This window comes from Athene cunicularia, assembly GCF_003259725.1.
Source record: "Athene cunicularia isolate RWA chromosome 8 unlocalized genomic scaffold, athCun1 chr8_part1, whole genome shotgun sequence".
NCBI lineage: Eukaryota > Metazoa > Chordata > Aves > Strigiformes > Strigidae > Athene > Athene cunicularia.
The window spans coordinates 23,537,410-23,556,056 of NW_020799109.1; the positions used below are offsets into that span (position 1 = coordinate 23,537,410).

Below are 18,647 nucleotides of genomic sequence, written 5' to 3' on the forward strand. Positions count from 1 at the left end.
GAAAAAAAAAAAAAAAAGGTCCTTAGATGTGAGAAGTAGAAGAAGTAGAGCGCCATCAATCACCTTTTTGTGAATATTGTGAGTAGACAGAAACCATGGAAACCAACAAGATGAAAGAGGAAGCTGAGGCAACACAAACAGCTTTAGGAGCTGAGAGGAAAATATGAAAATTGACATAGACATAAAGGGAGGACCACAGGGATGATAGATGATATGCTGTCCAGCAGGTGTTACATATGAGCAGATTAAAATGAGAGCAATTCCTTGTTGTATGCAACATTGACGAAGAAATTGGGTTTGACCTATAACAGTTCTCTCCTGCTTTCAAACATTTCAATTTAGTAGCAATAAAAATCCCTATGAATTCTAAAGGCAATTCTAATTGTGCTTATAAATGGTAGTTTCACAAGTATGTATGTTACAATAAACACAAATTAGAGGTAAATTAAACCTTAATTATATCTAGCAAGTTTTATGTCCTAATTAAAAATGGTATTCTAACAATAAAAATGACTTACCACCTGAATTAGCTCTGCCACAATTGTCTAATCTTCCTAAACATTCTTTGTGTGCTCCAGCTCCACACTTAGAACATAAATAGCCTTGATAAAATGTTCCTCTGTAAAATAAAATTAGATAGCGATGCATTAGAGGTGATAAATTCCATGCATAAAGGAAATAAGAGACATGGCAGAGGGTATTAGAAGTCATTTGCTGTTCTGCATAATGATAGTCCTTAAAGACTCAGAAAAAGTGTCAACTGACAAGCAGCTCATCTGCTTTTCGTCACTACTAGCCATTTAAAAATCACAACCAGATAGTTCTCCTGGACTAGTAGTAGAATAACAATCTCCATTTCGATTTAGCCCAAAACAACTTTGGCACACTGCACCTGAAATTGTACCATTACGTGTATATCCTACTACAGTTCTACAGTTCGTTTCATTTCTATATGAATTTGCCTAGCCACCCTGAAGACTATGATCCATTTCAAGAGAGTTGTAGTTTGAATATATATATATTTAAGCAGTAGAAGTTTATAGGCAATATTGCAAATATTCTTGACTTTTAATTTGTTCATTAAAATTAATATATATATTTACAGATATCCCAGTACATTTTAGTTAATATTCAGAGCTGCTAAATAAGGAGTCACTTTCCTTACTCTAAATATTCTCCAATTCCCCTTAATGAATTGGAATCTAAATTTGAGTCTGAAGGAACCTATTTGTTTTCAGATTTTGCATGCCTTTTGTCTTAGGTACAATCCACTGAATGGCTAACAGGGAAACAGCTCTTTACGTGTACCACCAAGCAATTATATGGGTTCCATCTATTGGTGTAGCTGCTTGCTCTTTACAGTAGACTTGTCTGTCCCCAAGATTATCCTGACCAGTTTGGAGTGATTATGCATCCCAGTCTCACATAACACCTTCAGCTTCAAAGGAAAATCAGGTGTCTCATATGAAATACAGGATTAAACAAGTTAAACCTGAACAAAATGTACAGCAACTGCTATTTACTACAGCAATTTCCAGACTGTTAGTGATGAACTACATGTTTAATTAAATTCAGAAGCTCAGTATTTTTAAGTATTAGAATACACAAACTTAAAGACAAATAAATAGCATAAAAATATTTCAATTCAGTTTCCATTTTTTTTTTTTTCCTTATTGTTACAGAGGAATGCAAGATTCTCTGTATAAAAGTATAGGATGTAACATTATCCTTCGCTACAGATGCTTCTAAGACAAGAATTTTACCTCCACATACAGATTAGGCACTAAAGTTCAGATTTTTTTTTTCCAAGTATTTACACCTTAGCTTATGTTTGCAACTAAAAATTACAATCCATTTTAAAAAGCAATTTAGGCACTTTATGAGGCTAAGTCCAGTAGGTTTTCAATACAGTTTAAATATCCAGGGACATGTCTATATACCACAAGGTAGCACTTGGGGATACCCAAGCTATCTTTGAGCAATTGGCATGCCTATGCAGAACAATGCAGCATCATGCAGGCTGTGTCCTGGAAGCAAGACAGCCGTTTCTCAGCAACAGCTGCTAGCGCAGTAACAGAGACGCAATGACTCAAATATACTGCTTCAAATTCAGAAATTAGCCCTACCATTTCTAAGTTCAGGATGTCTACACCATTCTTCATAGTCCCTTATACCTTATTGCATTGAGGGGGGAAAAATAAAAGCTAAAAAGAAATAATCTCTGAAAATTCAGGTCAGTCTAACTGTTCAGGAAAAAGGTTGCTAAAGGACAAAATACGTGACAGGGAGAAACACACCTGAGGTTATTTTATTCCATGCCTGTGCTTAACAAAACCACTACCCATACTTCAAATGCCCTTTCTAAAATGCTATGGCTACATTTTTGGGAACATAAACAATATGCAATGCAGAATCATATCATAGAATCATAGAATGGTTTGGGTTGGAAGGAATCTTAAAGATCACCTAGTTTCAACCCCCCTGCCATAGGCAGGGACACCTTCCACTAGACTAGGTTGCTCAAAGGCCCACCCAACCCACTGCCAGGAAGCAGGGGCATCCACAGCTTCTCTGGGCAACCTATTATGAGCACCTGAACTGGCCAAAGTTTACAAAGCTTTTACATCTCCAACTTACACTATGAAATGTAGGTTCAGTATATACCTCTATACCATTGGACATTCCATATTTACCAAAAAAACAAGGTAGCTCCTAGAAGATAGCTGAAATAATGAATGAGAATCTACAGATATGAAAGCATGTGTGTGTTTCAGAGGAAAGAGGCAGAAAACATGGAATTTCTTAGCTTAAGTCAGCCTTACAAATCCTTGCTTATGAAAGCATTAGTTTTCTGCTAGCATTTCTTAACTAGCTTTTGTAATATCTATCTTCAATTTGTCTACATATTCCTGGTTCAGAAATGGTGGTTAATGCCTCACATTTTCCGTCTCACAAACCAATCTCCCCATATCAAACATTTATGAGCATCGTCATAAACTGATTTTCTGAAAAAAATATTCTATCTGTTCTTGTAACTGGTCGTCTACAGCAACAGGCCCCATGGAACAACCATGGTAGTCAAAACTGTACAAAACAGTTGTTACTTACTCTTCCACAAGAACTCCTTTATTAAATAATACTCTAAGAGAATCATGATAAAGCAGCGTTCTTATAAATGAGAAGCATCTGACAAAAACCTTCAAAAGCTTACCTCAGAAGCATCTGACAGACTTTGCAAGATGTCACACGACTGAAGGTATGCATTTTGAACTCATGCAAGCTTGTATCCGCATAGTCTGGCCGTATGTTTGACCTTAAAAAAAAAAAAAAAAAAGTGAAAATCCTCTTTAAACCAATGAAATCTAGAACATAATGCAGCATTCATATCAGAAAATCTGAATCCATGAAAAACTACTTTTATTTACACTTTAATATTCTTCACTGAGGTAAACCAGAAATATGGACTTTACCACATACCTTGAAATGAAATCTAAATTATGATATTACACAGACCTGGTCCTTTAAAATACACCCAGATGACAGAATAACTAGAAAACTATAGATCAAAACAAACATCATCTGTTTTTTATTCCTGTTCAAGTAACTAAGATCATTTTATGGACCAAAAGAATGCTTACTTTTCCATTCTCAAATATTTTGTTATAGGGATGTACAAGAAAAAGCAGTTTATACTGAGAAGCAACACACTTGAAAACATGAGCAGCACATCTGGGACAGTTAGGTCACAGTTATGCAGCAATATACTGGCTAATGAGTGATTTCAAAAGCAATTAGAAAATACTGGGGTTTAACTAGTCTTTCTTAAGTGTGTTGCCCGATGCCTATAGTTGTTGCTACACACACTTAATTTAACAAATAAAACAGAAGATCACTATTCACATTGTGAAAATACCAACACACTGTTGACAGACTTATTTCCAAAGACCAAATTTATGCACAAAGCACTCACTGGTCCATTACTGTACATGTGTTTGGTTTATCCTCCCTACTGATCCCTTTCAAAAGTGGAAGTATAATTTTAAAATGACCCACTCATCATTTTGTTGTACTGGTGACTGCAGGTTTATTTAAATTTTATTAAGTAATCCTTTCAATTTTTTCCTTCATCTTCCCCATTTCCAAGATGGGGGAGAACAGGAATTTTCAACTGATTTGGTTTTTGTTTTCTGGTGGGTTTTTTTTATTCAATAACAGCCCCAAAGTAGCTTAACACCATCCATACTAGTAACATTGAATTGCTAGGTATATAATTTAAGCTAGACTGTATCAAGAGAGAGAGAGAGAGAGAGAGAGAGAGAGAGAGAGAGAGAAAGGATTAATGCATTTTAAAGTATGATTTATATTAGAATGTTTAGGATTCCATAAATTTCTGGTATTTTTCTAGTAAAAAAACATAGGAATGTATGATACACAGGAATTAAAAAAGGAAAAAAATCCTGAGGGTGAAAATACAAGAATCTGCAACACTCAAAGGAAAGATCAGAAGCTTTTCCAACACACAAAATTACAAATGCATGCATTAAAGTTGGAGATACTTATTAGATAAGTTTCATTTTTATGTATTATAAATAACTTCTAGACTAAAACATAGACCAGCCACAAATTGCAATGAAACATAAATATAGGTAACCATGCAAGCATCAATCTCTCCAGGACTGAATGAAAAGGCTTATGAAAAAAACATTTAGAGAATCTCTTTAAGTACCTAATGTCAGAAAGGTCAGTCTTCTAATCCGCCTGCTGAAAATGAAACTGTACTCAAAAGAAAATGGGATATTGCTTTTATGCTTGAGAATAACCTTACACTTAGTACTGTTCTAACTAGCTCACTAGTGTCTCTCTCTGCTATGATACACAAGATGTCAATACCACAACCACTGCTAACTCAAACAGGCATGGGTGCTACCCATTCAGAGCAGGAAGGTACAGATATCAGGATAGAATTAATGTCAAAAAAAAAAAAAAAAAGTAAAAAAAACTTTTTAAACCAAGAGAACAGCATATCATTTTTGGGCTGTTAACTCTGCAGAGCAAGGACTGTATTTCACAACATGTTTGCCAAGGGGCTGCTAAAACCTCTTAGGCTGAAAACTCCCTACAAGAACAAGTACTAATGCTCCCAACAAAAGCTGCTTTTTATTTACCATTTGGTTCAGATCAAGACAGCTTGAAAAACCATGTCCAAATTATCAGTCTAACATGCATAGACTCATCAGATTTGAAAGCCTATCAAGTTAGTCCTAACAAGCTGACCATTTTTCAGGAACAAACCAAAGGAAAAAATTCCATTCATTCAATTTGTCCTGGTTCAGCTAGGATAGGGTTACGTTTCCCCAGCAGAGAGGGGGAAGGGATCTCCAGCTGGGTTACGTCAGGTCTGGAGTGGGGAACTTTTTCCTTTGTGGCTTTGGTGACGGGGAGCACATGGCAGGCTGTCCGTAACCATTGCGGTATTCCTCTGTATATCTTTTGTCTTGTTTATTGTTATGACTGTTTATTGTTGTTATCATTGCTACTGTTGTTGCTCAGATTGTTCATTACACTGTTGTATTAAATTTCTTCTTATTTTAACCCGGAGTTTGTGCCCTACTTGTTTCTGAGGGTGGGGGAGGGACAATGGCAACAAGGTCTCCGGTCCTGGCAGGGCTTAAACCAACACAGAATTATAACAGGATCAATCTTCAAAAATAATAAGCATAGTGGATGAAAAGAAAAAAAATGACAGGTGTTTAACACAAGCATGTGACTATATAACTTCATTTCGTATGCAAAAATTCTCTTCCATTCTTCTCTCAGGTTATCTTCCACAAAGACTGAAATACATGAACTCCTGAAAATATACCTCCTATTAACAGAACAAAGATGACACATGATGTTCATTCTTCTTTATAGTAAAAGTAATATTTAAGGTTTTTTATATTTTATAAAGCCATTCAAATTCATTTTACAGTCCTTAACAGAAAAAGTTATCCTTGAGAGGAAAAAAAGCATTGTGTTAAAATGGCCTCACAGAAGCACTGTCACAAGATCCTCCGCCTTCTTTCAACATAATTTTTTTTATTGCACCTATGGGCTAAATTATCACATTATAATGACCTAAACAAGGCAGAAGATTTCTCCAAATAAACAGACTGTATAACTTTGACTATCTACTGTATGTTAAAGTTTAGATACATTTATTCTACTTGCATACATAGAGGAATACAGGACTGAAAACATATAATACAACACAAACTTTAGAATTTAATGCAAGCTTCAGTTTCTCTTGTCCACTATTACCTACAGGAGGAACTAGTTTGGTTCCAAGAACTACTCAGTTCTAAAGGATCATAAAAATGTATCATAAAGAATGAATCCCTCAGTTTCTTTAAACCCCAGCAGGTTTTAGTTTAGTGATTGTAACATTCTAATGATTATTTCAATAAATTATTTATCTAAAACCCTGTTTTTTCTTTACCACCTACACATCTTTCATACTCCCTATCGCTTCACTACCATTTAACTTCATTGATTTCCTTGTTGGCTAAGGCCAAGCTAGCACAAAGATCTTATAAAATAGTTGGGGGTTTTTTTTAAAGGCATGAGCCTGAGTAACTTATTTAAGGGCACAGCAACTATTAGTAAACCAAAAGGACCTTTTAAATTCTGCTACACCTTCTGCCCACCACTCAAAAGATAACATATTTTTTCCCTTTTTTCTCCAAAGCCCCATCACCCAGAAGGAAAAACCTAAAAATCCCTAACCACAAAAGCTTAGTGAATCTAAAGGAGACACCATTGAAGTATATCACACACAGATTAAATTAATCTGGAAGGGACTAGAGCCGCAGCATATTAAAGAGGATCCTGTGCAGAAAGTGCGGGAATCAACAAGAGAAGAAACCTAACCAGCTGCTCAGTCTTTCTTTTTGCATAGACTCTAGAACGTACTTCCAAGCAGTCATCTCAAAGTGAACAATGCCACTGCATTCACTGAGAAGAGCAACATTCACGTTTTCTTTTGTCCCTTTCAGTTTCTAATCATTCATCCTAATTGTATCAGGTTTGAGGTCAAACAAGAATGGAAAAATGTCTTGGTTTATTTCAGTTTACACATCAGCAAATTACTTTCTCAAAATTCAGGCCCATCACATTTCAAAAAGATCAGTATTTTACCCATTATCTCATGATTCTCTTCATAAAGAAATAGTCTATTAAAAAAATATTTAGATACATTGTTATCAGTTGATTCATGTTAGACAAGAAGGCATTTCATGACTGCTCAAAAAAGCATTCATATTTATGCAAAAGCAAAGTTTCCAGTCATCAATATTCTCATAAAAGCAGTAGAAAAGAACAGTGCAAAGTAAGAAATAATATGCTTACTCTGAAGACAAAATGAAGGAAGCTAATTAAGGATACAGCAGAAATCAGAAAAAAAAACTACAATGAAAATAAAAAGATAATGTGTGTTATCTACTGTAAATGTAGAGGTGGAATAGGGAAAACTTTGTAGAAAAACTTGTACTGAAGAGCTGACAGTGGACAGGAAAACTCTTGCACATTCTAATACCTGACTGGTCACGCTGCATTATGGCAAATCCGATTCTGTAGTCACATTACGCATTGCATCAGACAAGTCCGAAATAATTTGAGATAATGTACTGTAGCAGTATATATCAAGAAGCAAGACTTTTAATGTAAAGTTTGGAACTTTATGAATCATGGGGTTTGATATTTTGGTTTTCAATATATTGCTTTTCAACAAATCAAAAATAATGCAAAAACAACCCAACACAATACCACACAAAAGTTTCCAACTACAGATTAAGCACAACTCATCTGTGACTGTCCAAGCCCAAATACCACAAGGGCCACAGGATTTTTTTTTTCCACAAAACCCTTCACACTGAATAGTGTATAATAGGGGTTCTCAACCTTTCCTTCACCACAGCTCCCCTTTAAATACCTTTTGTGGCCATGGACCACCAAGACTTAATTCAAGATTTAAAGCACTAGACTGCATCAAATATTTCAATTCTCTCATAAAGGGTCTTCAAATTTAGAGAGAAGTGGAAATAAATTAATCTGTTAATGCACATACTGCTATGCTAATAACTTCATTACAATGATTCTATATGAATTTAAAATAATAGCATCACACTCTTCTTGCTCAAATGGCCCACTCTGATTTTGATGTCAATTTTTACATTAAAATTTGATGAAACGGTTTTACAATTCTTCTCAGCTCCCCCCTTGTTTGTCAGTGTGCAGTCACCATATATTTTTGTTTACAGGTCCAGGGCCACCACTGGGAGGAACAGACTTTAGCCCTGTTGTGGCCCTAAAGAAGGCCTTTGGGTTAAGAATATGTCTTTAAGTGAAAAAAGACCTAGTTAAAGTGGGTCCCATCAACCATACTAGCACTGAATGTACTAGTGTGTCAGGGCAGGGGTGTGGGGAGCTCAAGTATGAGAGGAGCATTGAGGGGAGGGGGCTGTGGAAAAAAGGAAGCGCAGTGCTTGACACAGGCCAGCCCAAATGTTTCCAGGCTGGACGTTCCCCACCCCTGCTTTAAGCCTTTATGGACCCCCTGTGACGACATTGCAGTACAAGGTTCCACGGCCCACAGGTTGAGAACTACTGGTGTATACTACTTTTTGAGTTTTTAAATACAGTAAATCAAGCTGATAGCTTCAACAGAAAAACAAGTCACAGCATAGCACACAACTTCCCACAGTGATGTCCAAGCATAAAGAAGTTCTTTTCATTATCGCATTCAAGCCTTCCACTGATACCCTGCGAACACAACAGCAGACCTGCCACAACACAGTAAAGAGGACACATCATCCTTACCAAATCTTATTTTCCCCTCTCCTTCCCAAACTGTGGGCATATTCCAAGACATAGAGAAAAACTGAAGATTAAGTCAATATTAATTTTAGTCAATACTAATATTTTCTTCTTCAAAATGATGATTTCTTTGGGGGGGGGGGGCAGAAAGGAGCCCACACAATTTCCGTGGCTAGCATTAGGAAAATCTAATTCAGGACTTAAACAGTGTTCGTTCCCCATCACAGTGGAACAGTCACCAATCAAGTCCTCTTTCCACAACAACTTCTACTATGGGGTTATCCCAGGCTCGCCACAAATGAAAAGTTTTATCAATTTCTGTTGTCAAACAATCTTGATGAGTGGCCAGAGCAGGAAGTCACCCATATACCAGGAATACTTATTCTGAGGTAAATAACGACAGAGAACATGTTCCTTATTTTATGGTAAAACTCTCTCTTATTTTTACAAGCAATGTGGGGAGTCAAAAACAGTTTCTCTTCCTCTCTTCTACTTTTTCCCCAGGCTGTCTCAACTCCTACACTCTAGCAGAGCCAAAAATGTCAGGATACAGAAAGAGAGTGAATCTGTAATTATGAAGATTTTTCCAGTTCTCTCCTCAATTCAGCAGCAGAGCTTTCTTAAGAGACAACCACGAGTGCCCTCTCCTGCATAGTGCTGGATCACCATACCCAGATTTACTCCAGTCACTACAGCAACGTCCTTGGGCTGCCTCTGAGCCTTTTGAGTAAAGCTTTCTCTTTCCAAGTTACTTGCAGAATATTAGTCTCACTGGGACCAATTCACTGCTACACCACCAACATAAAGACCTGCAGATGCTTGTCTTGCTAGTCTCCTTCGTCATTTGGACACACAATTCTTGTCTCTGCGTCAGCCATCGGAGCGACCATTCAAGGAGCAGAATAACCATCATCTTCAGTTAATCCTGCATTTCTGAAGAGATCTATTGTCTGTAAAGTTTAGAGAGTTCAGTGTAGAAAAGAATTATCGAGGTATCTTACTCAGTTGCCCTTGATATCATTAGACTTAGAAGCACCCCATTTTTGCTAAACTTGTGCATAAGAAATATTTCCCTTTTAAAAATACTTCTCCATATTTGCAGTGCCATTTCTTTCTACTGACTCTTACTTGTAAGAGTAAATTGATCATAGGCCAACTCTGTCTTCAGACACCCACATAATGCAACAGCTTCATAAATGGTGTCAGAAAGTGTCACATGATCAACAGTCCCTCACAAACTTTTGCTGTTAGAATTCATTCTAGTAATAATCTTCACCTAGATTAATGGCACAGCTGACCATAGAGCAATACTATAGATACCCCAAAATTATCTTGTCAGACAAGACACCTAGGCACCTATTCTTATGCCTACTGAATATGGATTCTCTCTACTATCCTACCTCAAAATACCAAAATAATTGTGCATATGAATAAAATGAAACAGTTTAAGCTACAATTTTCTAACACTTCCCTATAGCAGTCAGGATAATGGTTCAAAAACTTGTAAGTAATTCTTAACACTAAAGACACAAACATGTCACAATCAAAACACCTAAATCAAAATAAAGCAATGGACCTTGGCAATCTTGACATATCAAACAATATAAGTTCTACATTGTCACCTTACAAAACTGAACTTGGATCATCATTGGTCTAAAGTGTTTCCAAGTTGCATACTGCAATGACAAGTGTACACCATCAATATCAAGAAGCTTAGATGGAATTTGTTACTGTCATTTCCTTACTTAACCAAAACCATATACTGATGAGAAAACATTAAGATTAGAATGTGTCTGAATAGCAGTAGCATACAGCAGGCATTTGGCTACCTTATAGCAACAATTTTAATTTTTTATCAGCATTCTTACATTCATGTTTGTTTTCAACAAGAAAACACAGAGTACCTTTCACAACATGTTGGACTAAACAAATTAATTGTAATTTTTTCAGTGGGCCAGACACAAATATGCTTTCTTTTATTGTCAGTTTAAATTTACTCTACATAGTTAAGGCTTACAAAATAAAATGCACCAGGAAAACTACTAAACTTTCAGCCCCAAAACTCTATCTTATCTCTCTACTAAATATGTAATTACTACAGATAATGTGTCCCAAGAGAATAAATAAAAGGCTAAGAGATAGTTTACTGTAGCTCCTTCCTCCTATTTTCTCATGTGGACAATCAGCACATTAAAATCCCAGACTTTATTTCCAGAAAGACCATATTTCTAAAGATATAAACAATGAAAAAACCCTTCTTGCACAAATTTTAACATACTGACTACATCTTCCCTTAGATGTTTTGTCCTTCAGATGTTTCAGTATTAGCCTTACAGACTTTAAGAATTACTGTCTCAAGTTTGTTTTGCATGGACATATTACTGAAAGCCTACTGGCTGCCAACAAATCTAACAAAATTATAACAAAGGGATAAAATAAAGTATTATATTTATTAGATTAAATTCTTATAGCAAGTGTAAATTTTAAATAGGAAATTAATGAAATGCAAATCACACTGCCTCTAATGAAAAAAAAAGCACACAAGAGAGGAGGTGGTATTATATATAAAAATGTAAAGAGTAGAAGCAACTAGAATCTGCAGCCTTTGGCTCCTGGTTATGGGTGTCAATCTCATAGCACAGCACTAGCAACAAGAAGGTATCCTGCAGCAGAGAGCCCTGCAAGTCTACCAACTTGTGGCTTCGTATTCTGCAAGGAGTTAAAGGAAGAAGACTTCAGAAGACAGCACAAATTCTCTTCTTTCTTTTATTCTAAATCTATTTACTATCACCATTAATGCTACCAGTTAGAACCTGTAGTTAAGACAACCTGCCTGCAAAGGTCCACTGCTATCCTCCACTAGCAACCAGTTCTTCTGTCTTTCTGTATTTTGAGGGCCATTTCTTTTAATTGCTTCCTTGGCAGCTTTTCAATACTAGCTTGACTTAAGCAATTAAGACCTGTACAGATTCCCACTCTCCCTGAGTCTAGGCCACTGAGAAGGTGTTGCTTATACCCTTTACAAACATCTCAATTAATACTGAAAAATTGCTCCTCTGAAGTACTTTAATTAACAACGCCACTTCTCCTTCCCAGACTTCAAGTATTTCTAAACTAAACATGTTTCTTCTTAAACTGGAAGGAAAAAAGTATTACGGGGTGGGGGGGATAAAGAAAAATGTTTGATATTCCTTGGATATATGCACATCATTTTGTCACCACGAAAAGCACATACATGCTTAATTGCAGGAACTGCAGCACATGTAAGAAAATAAAGAACAAATACATCACATAAAGAGTAATGCAAAAGTAACCCTTTGCAAATGGATGAATAAAGGTCATTTCAAAAGTTAATTAGACACAAAACAAGACAGAGTATCAACAAAATCAGGTGCTGACCTAGCCCATTGAGTACACCGCTTGTTCTGGTAAATACAGAGAAAGCAAAAGCATTGTAAACACTTACTGAATCGAGCCATTTTTTTCAGGGGGCTGATGATAAACCTCACAGGTATCATTTAAACCCAGAAGATGTTCCTCCAGATTATCATAACTCAGTGGGACTGTCAACTTGGATAGAAAAGGAACCTTCTCTTCCCCCAGAGGCAGCTCCACAAGCATGTTTTTCTGAGTGACCCAGAACATCATTAAGTGCTCAGATATGGATGCTCTTGGGTTGGGAAAAGGCTGGCCAGCAGAATCACAGCTTCTGCATAACAGCACCGCAAGACAGCTGCCCTTTCTCTGGAGCAGAATTTTTCCCCAAAAGATAAAAACATGCGAGGACATTCTAACAATAGTTCTTGGTTTGGGGTTTTGACTCGTTTTTATAGAAATGTTATTGGGTCAGATTTTGAGGATTTTTCTCCCGTATCAGTCTTTTTAAGAAATGCAATAATGTCACAAGACATTACGTAGGGTTAGATGGGTTAGATCCTATGTAGATGTTTACAAAATATCCCATAATTTTTAAAGAGCATTATATTTTAAACTGAATAGCCATTTCACTTGATTAAAACTTGGCTTTAGAGAATAGTTAATATATGTATGCCCACCTGTGAGCACAGGGGCATAACAAATAAGCAGATGTATAAAGTATCAGATAAGGAGCCTGCAGTGAATTGCAACTGGTTTAAGTATTAAAGGAAGAAATACTACAGGGAGCTCAGATAAAACTCAATACCTTGAACTCTTCTCAACTCTCAACCCCAAGTTAGACCTTTGCATCCGAGACCTGTTATTATTCTGCTCTCCATGTTATGCTTATAATAATTTAAAATGCTCTGTACGGAACTGTTCAGAATTATGGACACCCTGAGCACGAACTGCTGAAGAACATTTTCAAGTGTATGTGACATGAAATCTGATGCTGTACTCTTGCAGTATAGCCTATAAAGAAAATGGCAGAGGTTAATACCTGAGGACACTGAAAATTTTCATTCCACTTCACTTATTGTATTGCTGTTTGACATCACTGCAGAAAATGCATCAATAAAACTAGATCTGCCGTAAGTATTTCTAAGTTATTAATTGCTAACAGAAATTATTTATGAAGACACCCTAAGTTAAAATTTCTGTTCTGTGCCAAAGTGACTTCTTTTCAAAATTTTAAGCACCTTTGAAGTTAGCAACTGAAGTTAGTAGAACCGGTACTGAGCATCTAAGAAAATTCTGGAAGATTTAACTAGGCAATAACATATAGCTAACATTTGACACCCAATCAAATTTTTTAAGTAATAACATAGACCGCAGAGGTTAAGAAACAGAAAACCATATATGTTGCTGTCAAGACAAAAAGCTTTCAGCCAAATCGCATATGAGGAATTTCATGAAAAGTTGGTCCCAAGAGATGTTCAACCTCACTCCCTGCTCTGATATACAACAAACTTCCCTTAGAATCCTGTTCATCACAAACAGCAGAATTAGCTGTACATTTACACTATCCTTTCTTTCCACAGGAAACATTTCAGCTCTGTGCAACTATCACCATTACAGCTGATCACTTCATACAATATGGTCATAGAATTAGAAGGCATTTGTGTAATAAATTAACAACAACGCAGAAACAAAACCACAAATAAATAATGTTTTTTCAATTTTACAAAAATTTTATTATTCACTGTAAAAGGCAAAAAGAGAAAAAGGCATTCTTAGGTAGTATTCTCGTGAAGAGGTGGGCAATGTCATTTCACAAAGGATGATTTTCAGCTTCTTTTCTACCTTCTCAGGAGCAGTGCTGATTAATTACAGCTTGATTCTTTTTGTCTGTTCTAGCTAGGCTGTTCCATTTCAGAATTATCTTTGAAGATGCTATTTACTAAATTAATCAATCAATCAATTCTCCATATGCTAATACTCAAACATTCTGGTTTGTCACATCAAAGAATCTCCATCAAGATGACATGTTATATAATTAAATTAACTATACCACAAGTAAATTGTGCTTTTGATCAAGAACACAAAACTTCTAAGATTTTGCTAGGAAATTTGCTTATTTGATCATATGATGAGTGGCTTTTTTGAGATCAAGGAAATGATCTTGTTAACTTTTTGGAAATGTACTGCATTGTTTCAAACAAGATAATGGCTTTCCTTCTTATCAGCCTACTTCCCTGAAAAGCATGGGAGATGGCCTACTTCAAGCTAACCTACTCCTGTATAACATTTTTAAACACTATCTGATAGGAACAAAGCTCTGTCACACATCAGCATTTGTAAATCAAAAGCATCAAGGCTTTATATACTTTGATATTCACTGGCTAAGTCTTATTTGTGAAAGTTCCAAGTCTTACAAATACAAATTTACAAAGTTGCTTGTCTTGGTAAGCTTAAAATATTTTATCATATATTTACACTTAATTGAAGACAAATGTCTATGTTTTGGAGTAAAAAAATGTAAAAATATAGGATGTATACAGTCATAAACTTGTAAATTACCAAACACCTAAACCTGCTGAGAAAAAGAGGTAGCACTGGTTTACAGGGAGAAGCTAGGATATCTGTTCTTCTAGCCAAAGAAACAATGCAGCATTCCATGTTTAAAGACCAAAAAAAACTAACAGCATGCACAAAAAGCAGTATTTAAAGGTGGTATTTATCTCTATGATGTAGTGTCACTACAAATTTATTTCATTGAGTTTTAAGAAACACTGATTAATTTTCATAGTAATACACCTCACATGTTATAAGATAAATTCCAAAAACACAAGGATTGGGAAATCTTTGATTTTTGTGAACCAGAAGACATAACATCAAAGTATATTTATCATCTACAAGTATTTACACACTGTTTTCACAAATTCTGTTTTGCTTTCACATTCTATGTTGTCCTTACACCGTGCCCTTAATCGCATACAGAATCTTCACACAGCTCTTGCTGTGTCTGGAATAATCTTAAGAAATTACATAACTGTATGTTGTGGATGGTTGCTTATAACCCTGAACAACATCTGATCAGAAACAACTGGAGTCATAGCAAAGAACAGGCAACCATTCTGCTTTCACAGACATGAACTTGACATTCATTTTTGCAGTACTGAAATATTTATATTGATGGAGAAGCCCAGGCAGACATGTTTGTTTATTGCTTTGGTAACCTATGTGAGGTAAGTGAAACACCTTTGCGAGATATTTGAAAAATGCAACAGATATCTAAGGCTTTTAAAGTGCTCTGATAAGAAAGCTTTAATTTAATATGTCAGTGTTCAATATGTCAGAGCTCAAATATTCTCTCAGAAGAAGTCTTAATGCATATGCATTATTAATGCACTATCTGAGGGAATAGATCTGTTTGAGCTGAATCTGACCAAAGTCATTAGTCACAGACTGCAAACCGAATTTGGAAACAGGTATGATAATAGGCAAGAGAACACTTTTCACCCATCTTGTTCCTTGTACTAGTTTTCTTTACAATTTAAAAAAACAATGAGCTCTATCTACAACTTACATAGCTTGCCTAATCTAAAATGTTGCGCACACACACCTATCAGGTTTGAGAATCAACGAATTTCAGGATTATTTCCTTACAAACAGATGATGTGTTCTACATCTCTTGAGTTACAGGGTGTAAAATTATGTCTAACTGAAACAGTAATTTTTCAAAAAACATATTAGACTGTACCCAAGTGGCTGCAAAAACTCTGTAGTGACCTAAAACTTAAATACAGTGTAATTAAAGCTAAACCATTTCATGTCTGAAATCTCTTTTATTTGTATATTAAAAAAAAAAAACAATCAGATTCATTAACTCCATGCAATTAATGCATACACTAATCATTATAATGATCATGTGTTTCCCACTGATTTTTCAGGCATTACTAATTAGACGTGACATTAATATTGCAATTGCAGTAACAATGTCAAAGCAGAAACTACAATCATAGTACTTCTGAAGGTGAAATTTTAACTAAGTACATTTTTTAAAAGGCCTGTTCCTCTGCCTGCAAGATGTTTTCATGTACTTCTCAGTTTGTGAAAGAGATGTTGAGTAAAGCCTAATTAAAAGGCATGTTACAACACTGTTGCATGAGACTGTGCAATATTGTCTCTGTGCATCTTGAAATCCAGCAGTACTAAAAACCCAAGCTGACAAGGCCCTCAGCAACCTAAGCCCTGCAGGAGACTGAAGCAGACCATCTCCACACCCCTTCCAACCTAAATTCTTCTGTGATTACATTTTAAATTGCATTTCTGTGTAATATGTTCCTATCTAGGAATATACACTGAAGCCGGGTTTGCTGACCACCATTATTAGAGTGGATTACAAAGCACAACTGAGAAACCAGAGAAAGACTTAATTATATTAGCAAATTAGACATCATGATGACAAATTCAGCCCAAACCAATAGAAGATATTACATGCTGTATTACACTAATGGATTCCTATATTATATTGAGTCAGTGGAAAAATGTAATATGTGGCCTTTCATGGAAAAGGTGTCTGCCACTGTGAGGAAGACAACACACCATCTCCATGCTCTACTGTGATCAATAAACAAACTACACAGAAATATTTAGTGGATGGAAACAAACATTTAGTGTCAACATGAGACAGCTGTAGTAATAATCAACATATTTTCTTTCAGTGTTTATTCTAGCAGCTTATAAAATAAGAGAATTAAATTCATCACAGTAATGACAAGAAAAGCAGTTGCCACATAAGAAATTAAGCCTGATAATTAGCCGAGTAGTTCCAAAATACCATAACTGGGGCATATACATGCATACAACTTCAACTTTCAAAGAGTTTTTTCTTTTAATAAAGAATGGCTAGCAAAAAATCATTGACACATATATTAGTCAGGTATTTTTAAAAATAAGCATGTTGAAAAGAAGAAAAGCATCTGTAGGAGAGCTTTCAAGGGGACAAAAGAAAATGCCAACCAATGCTCCTACCTTGTAACATAAGCTGAATTACATGAAAAATATCAATTATTTTATGTAATTTGTAGGTATATTATAAGACATTACATATCGGTTCTGATTCTTCTGGTTGTTTTTAATATAGGAGAGAAGAGATCAGACAGGATACATGACTAAAAAATCTAACAAAATTGTCTCTTACAATTGCAATCACTTTTTCAGTTTTTGATGGCTTAGTTACAGCAAATAAACTATGCACTTCATCACACTGCTGACAAACTTTCACTTAATACATGATGTCTCTAATTTGGCCGAGTAATTTGGTGCAGTAATTTGGCTGTACACTTCTATTAATATTATCTTGGAGATGGAATGACTTTGCATTTAAACCAATGCTATATTGGGCATGCTAGATTAAATTTAAACATTCCATGTCTAATACATTAAAGTATTTGTAGTACTATCTTTTAAAAGGTGCTTATTTACCCATACAGTTATAGGCTCATCCATTACTATGAACAGAGTTCCGAGAACAAAATAGCAACTGCCCAAATTAACCACTATCACTGTCAAGTATCACTTCTCTTCCAAGGCAATAAGCAGTTACGCTCCCCCCGTGCATGCAAAACCTCCCTTCACATCAGTGAGGGAACAGGCAGACCAAGAGAGAACTCAGCCATATGATGGGTCCTGTTAAAACATCCTGCACTGGTCTCTGCCTGCTGGCTTTATGAAAACCTCTCGAAGCCACCAAATTTATTAGTCTAAGCAAAGTTCCAGCTTCAAGAGCTTGACTGCAATGTTAACTGTGCTGCCCCAGTGTCCTGCTTCATTTTATTCTCATCTAGAAAATCCTGTGCTCCCAAATAATGAGCAATTTTGAAGACTGTACATAATAAACTTCTGGTTTTGTTTTTGAAGGTTGTACATAATAAACTTTTTGGGGTTTGTTTTTAAAAATAAAAGGGGGGGGGGAGGATGTGCAGGAGGGAGGGGAGGTGACCCAGCTTCAACTGTGGAGATCACTGTGGATTGGTTATTATTCAGTGCAGCTGTGCCACAGTACTATTGCTGATGAGGATGTAGTGTATGAACAGGCTTCACGAATAAAACACATTAAATTCTTACAAAAAATAAAAATTGAGGTGTTTTGGTATTATATGTTTTCTAAATAAAGCAACAGTCTCAGGAAAGCAGCAAATACATACTGTAGCAACAGAACTGCCATATGAATAGTAACCCATCGTTCCCAACCTCCCTCACAACAAAACAACTCACCACATACCACAGTAACACCAGAGCTGGCTAAGAGGTAGAATATTCCCACAGCTTTGTCAAACTAGTTTTCTAACTGAAAGTCTTACTAATCTGACAAGTAACACTCTGGAAATAACACCAGGATTTCATCCTTCCTTCCTTTCAAGATTTTCCAT

At 35.9% G+C, this 18,647-nt stretch overlaps 1 protein-coding gene across 2 annotated transcripts in view; it reads right to left on the bottom strand.

The window, feature by feature from the left end:
• Positions 1-18,647, bottom strand: part of VAV3 (vav guanine nucleotide exchange factor 3) — a 143,270-nt gene that overhangs the window by 68,668 nt on the left and 55,955 nt on the right. For both annotated transcript variants that reach the window (XM_026854234.1, XM_026854233.1), the window contains exons 16-17: positions 3,212-3,313; positions 519-619 (exon numbers count right to left, since the gene is read on the bottom strand). In XM_026854234.1, the coding sequence (XP_026710035.1) occupies positions 519-619; positions 3,212-3,313 (203 nt within the window). The remainder of the gene's footprint in view (positions 1-518; positions 620-3,211; positions 3,314-18,647) is intronic.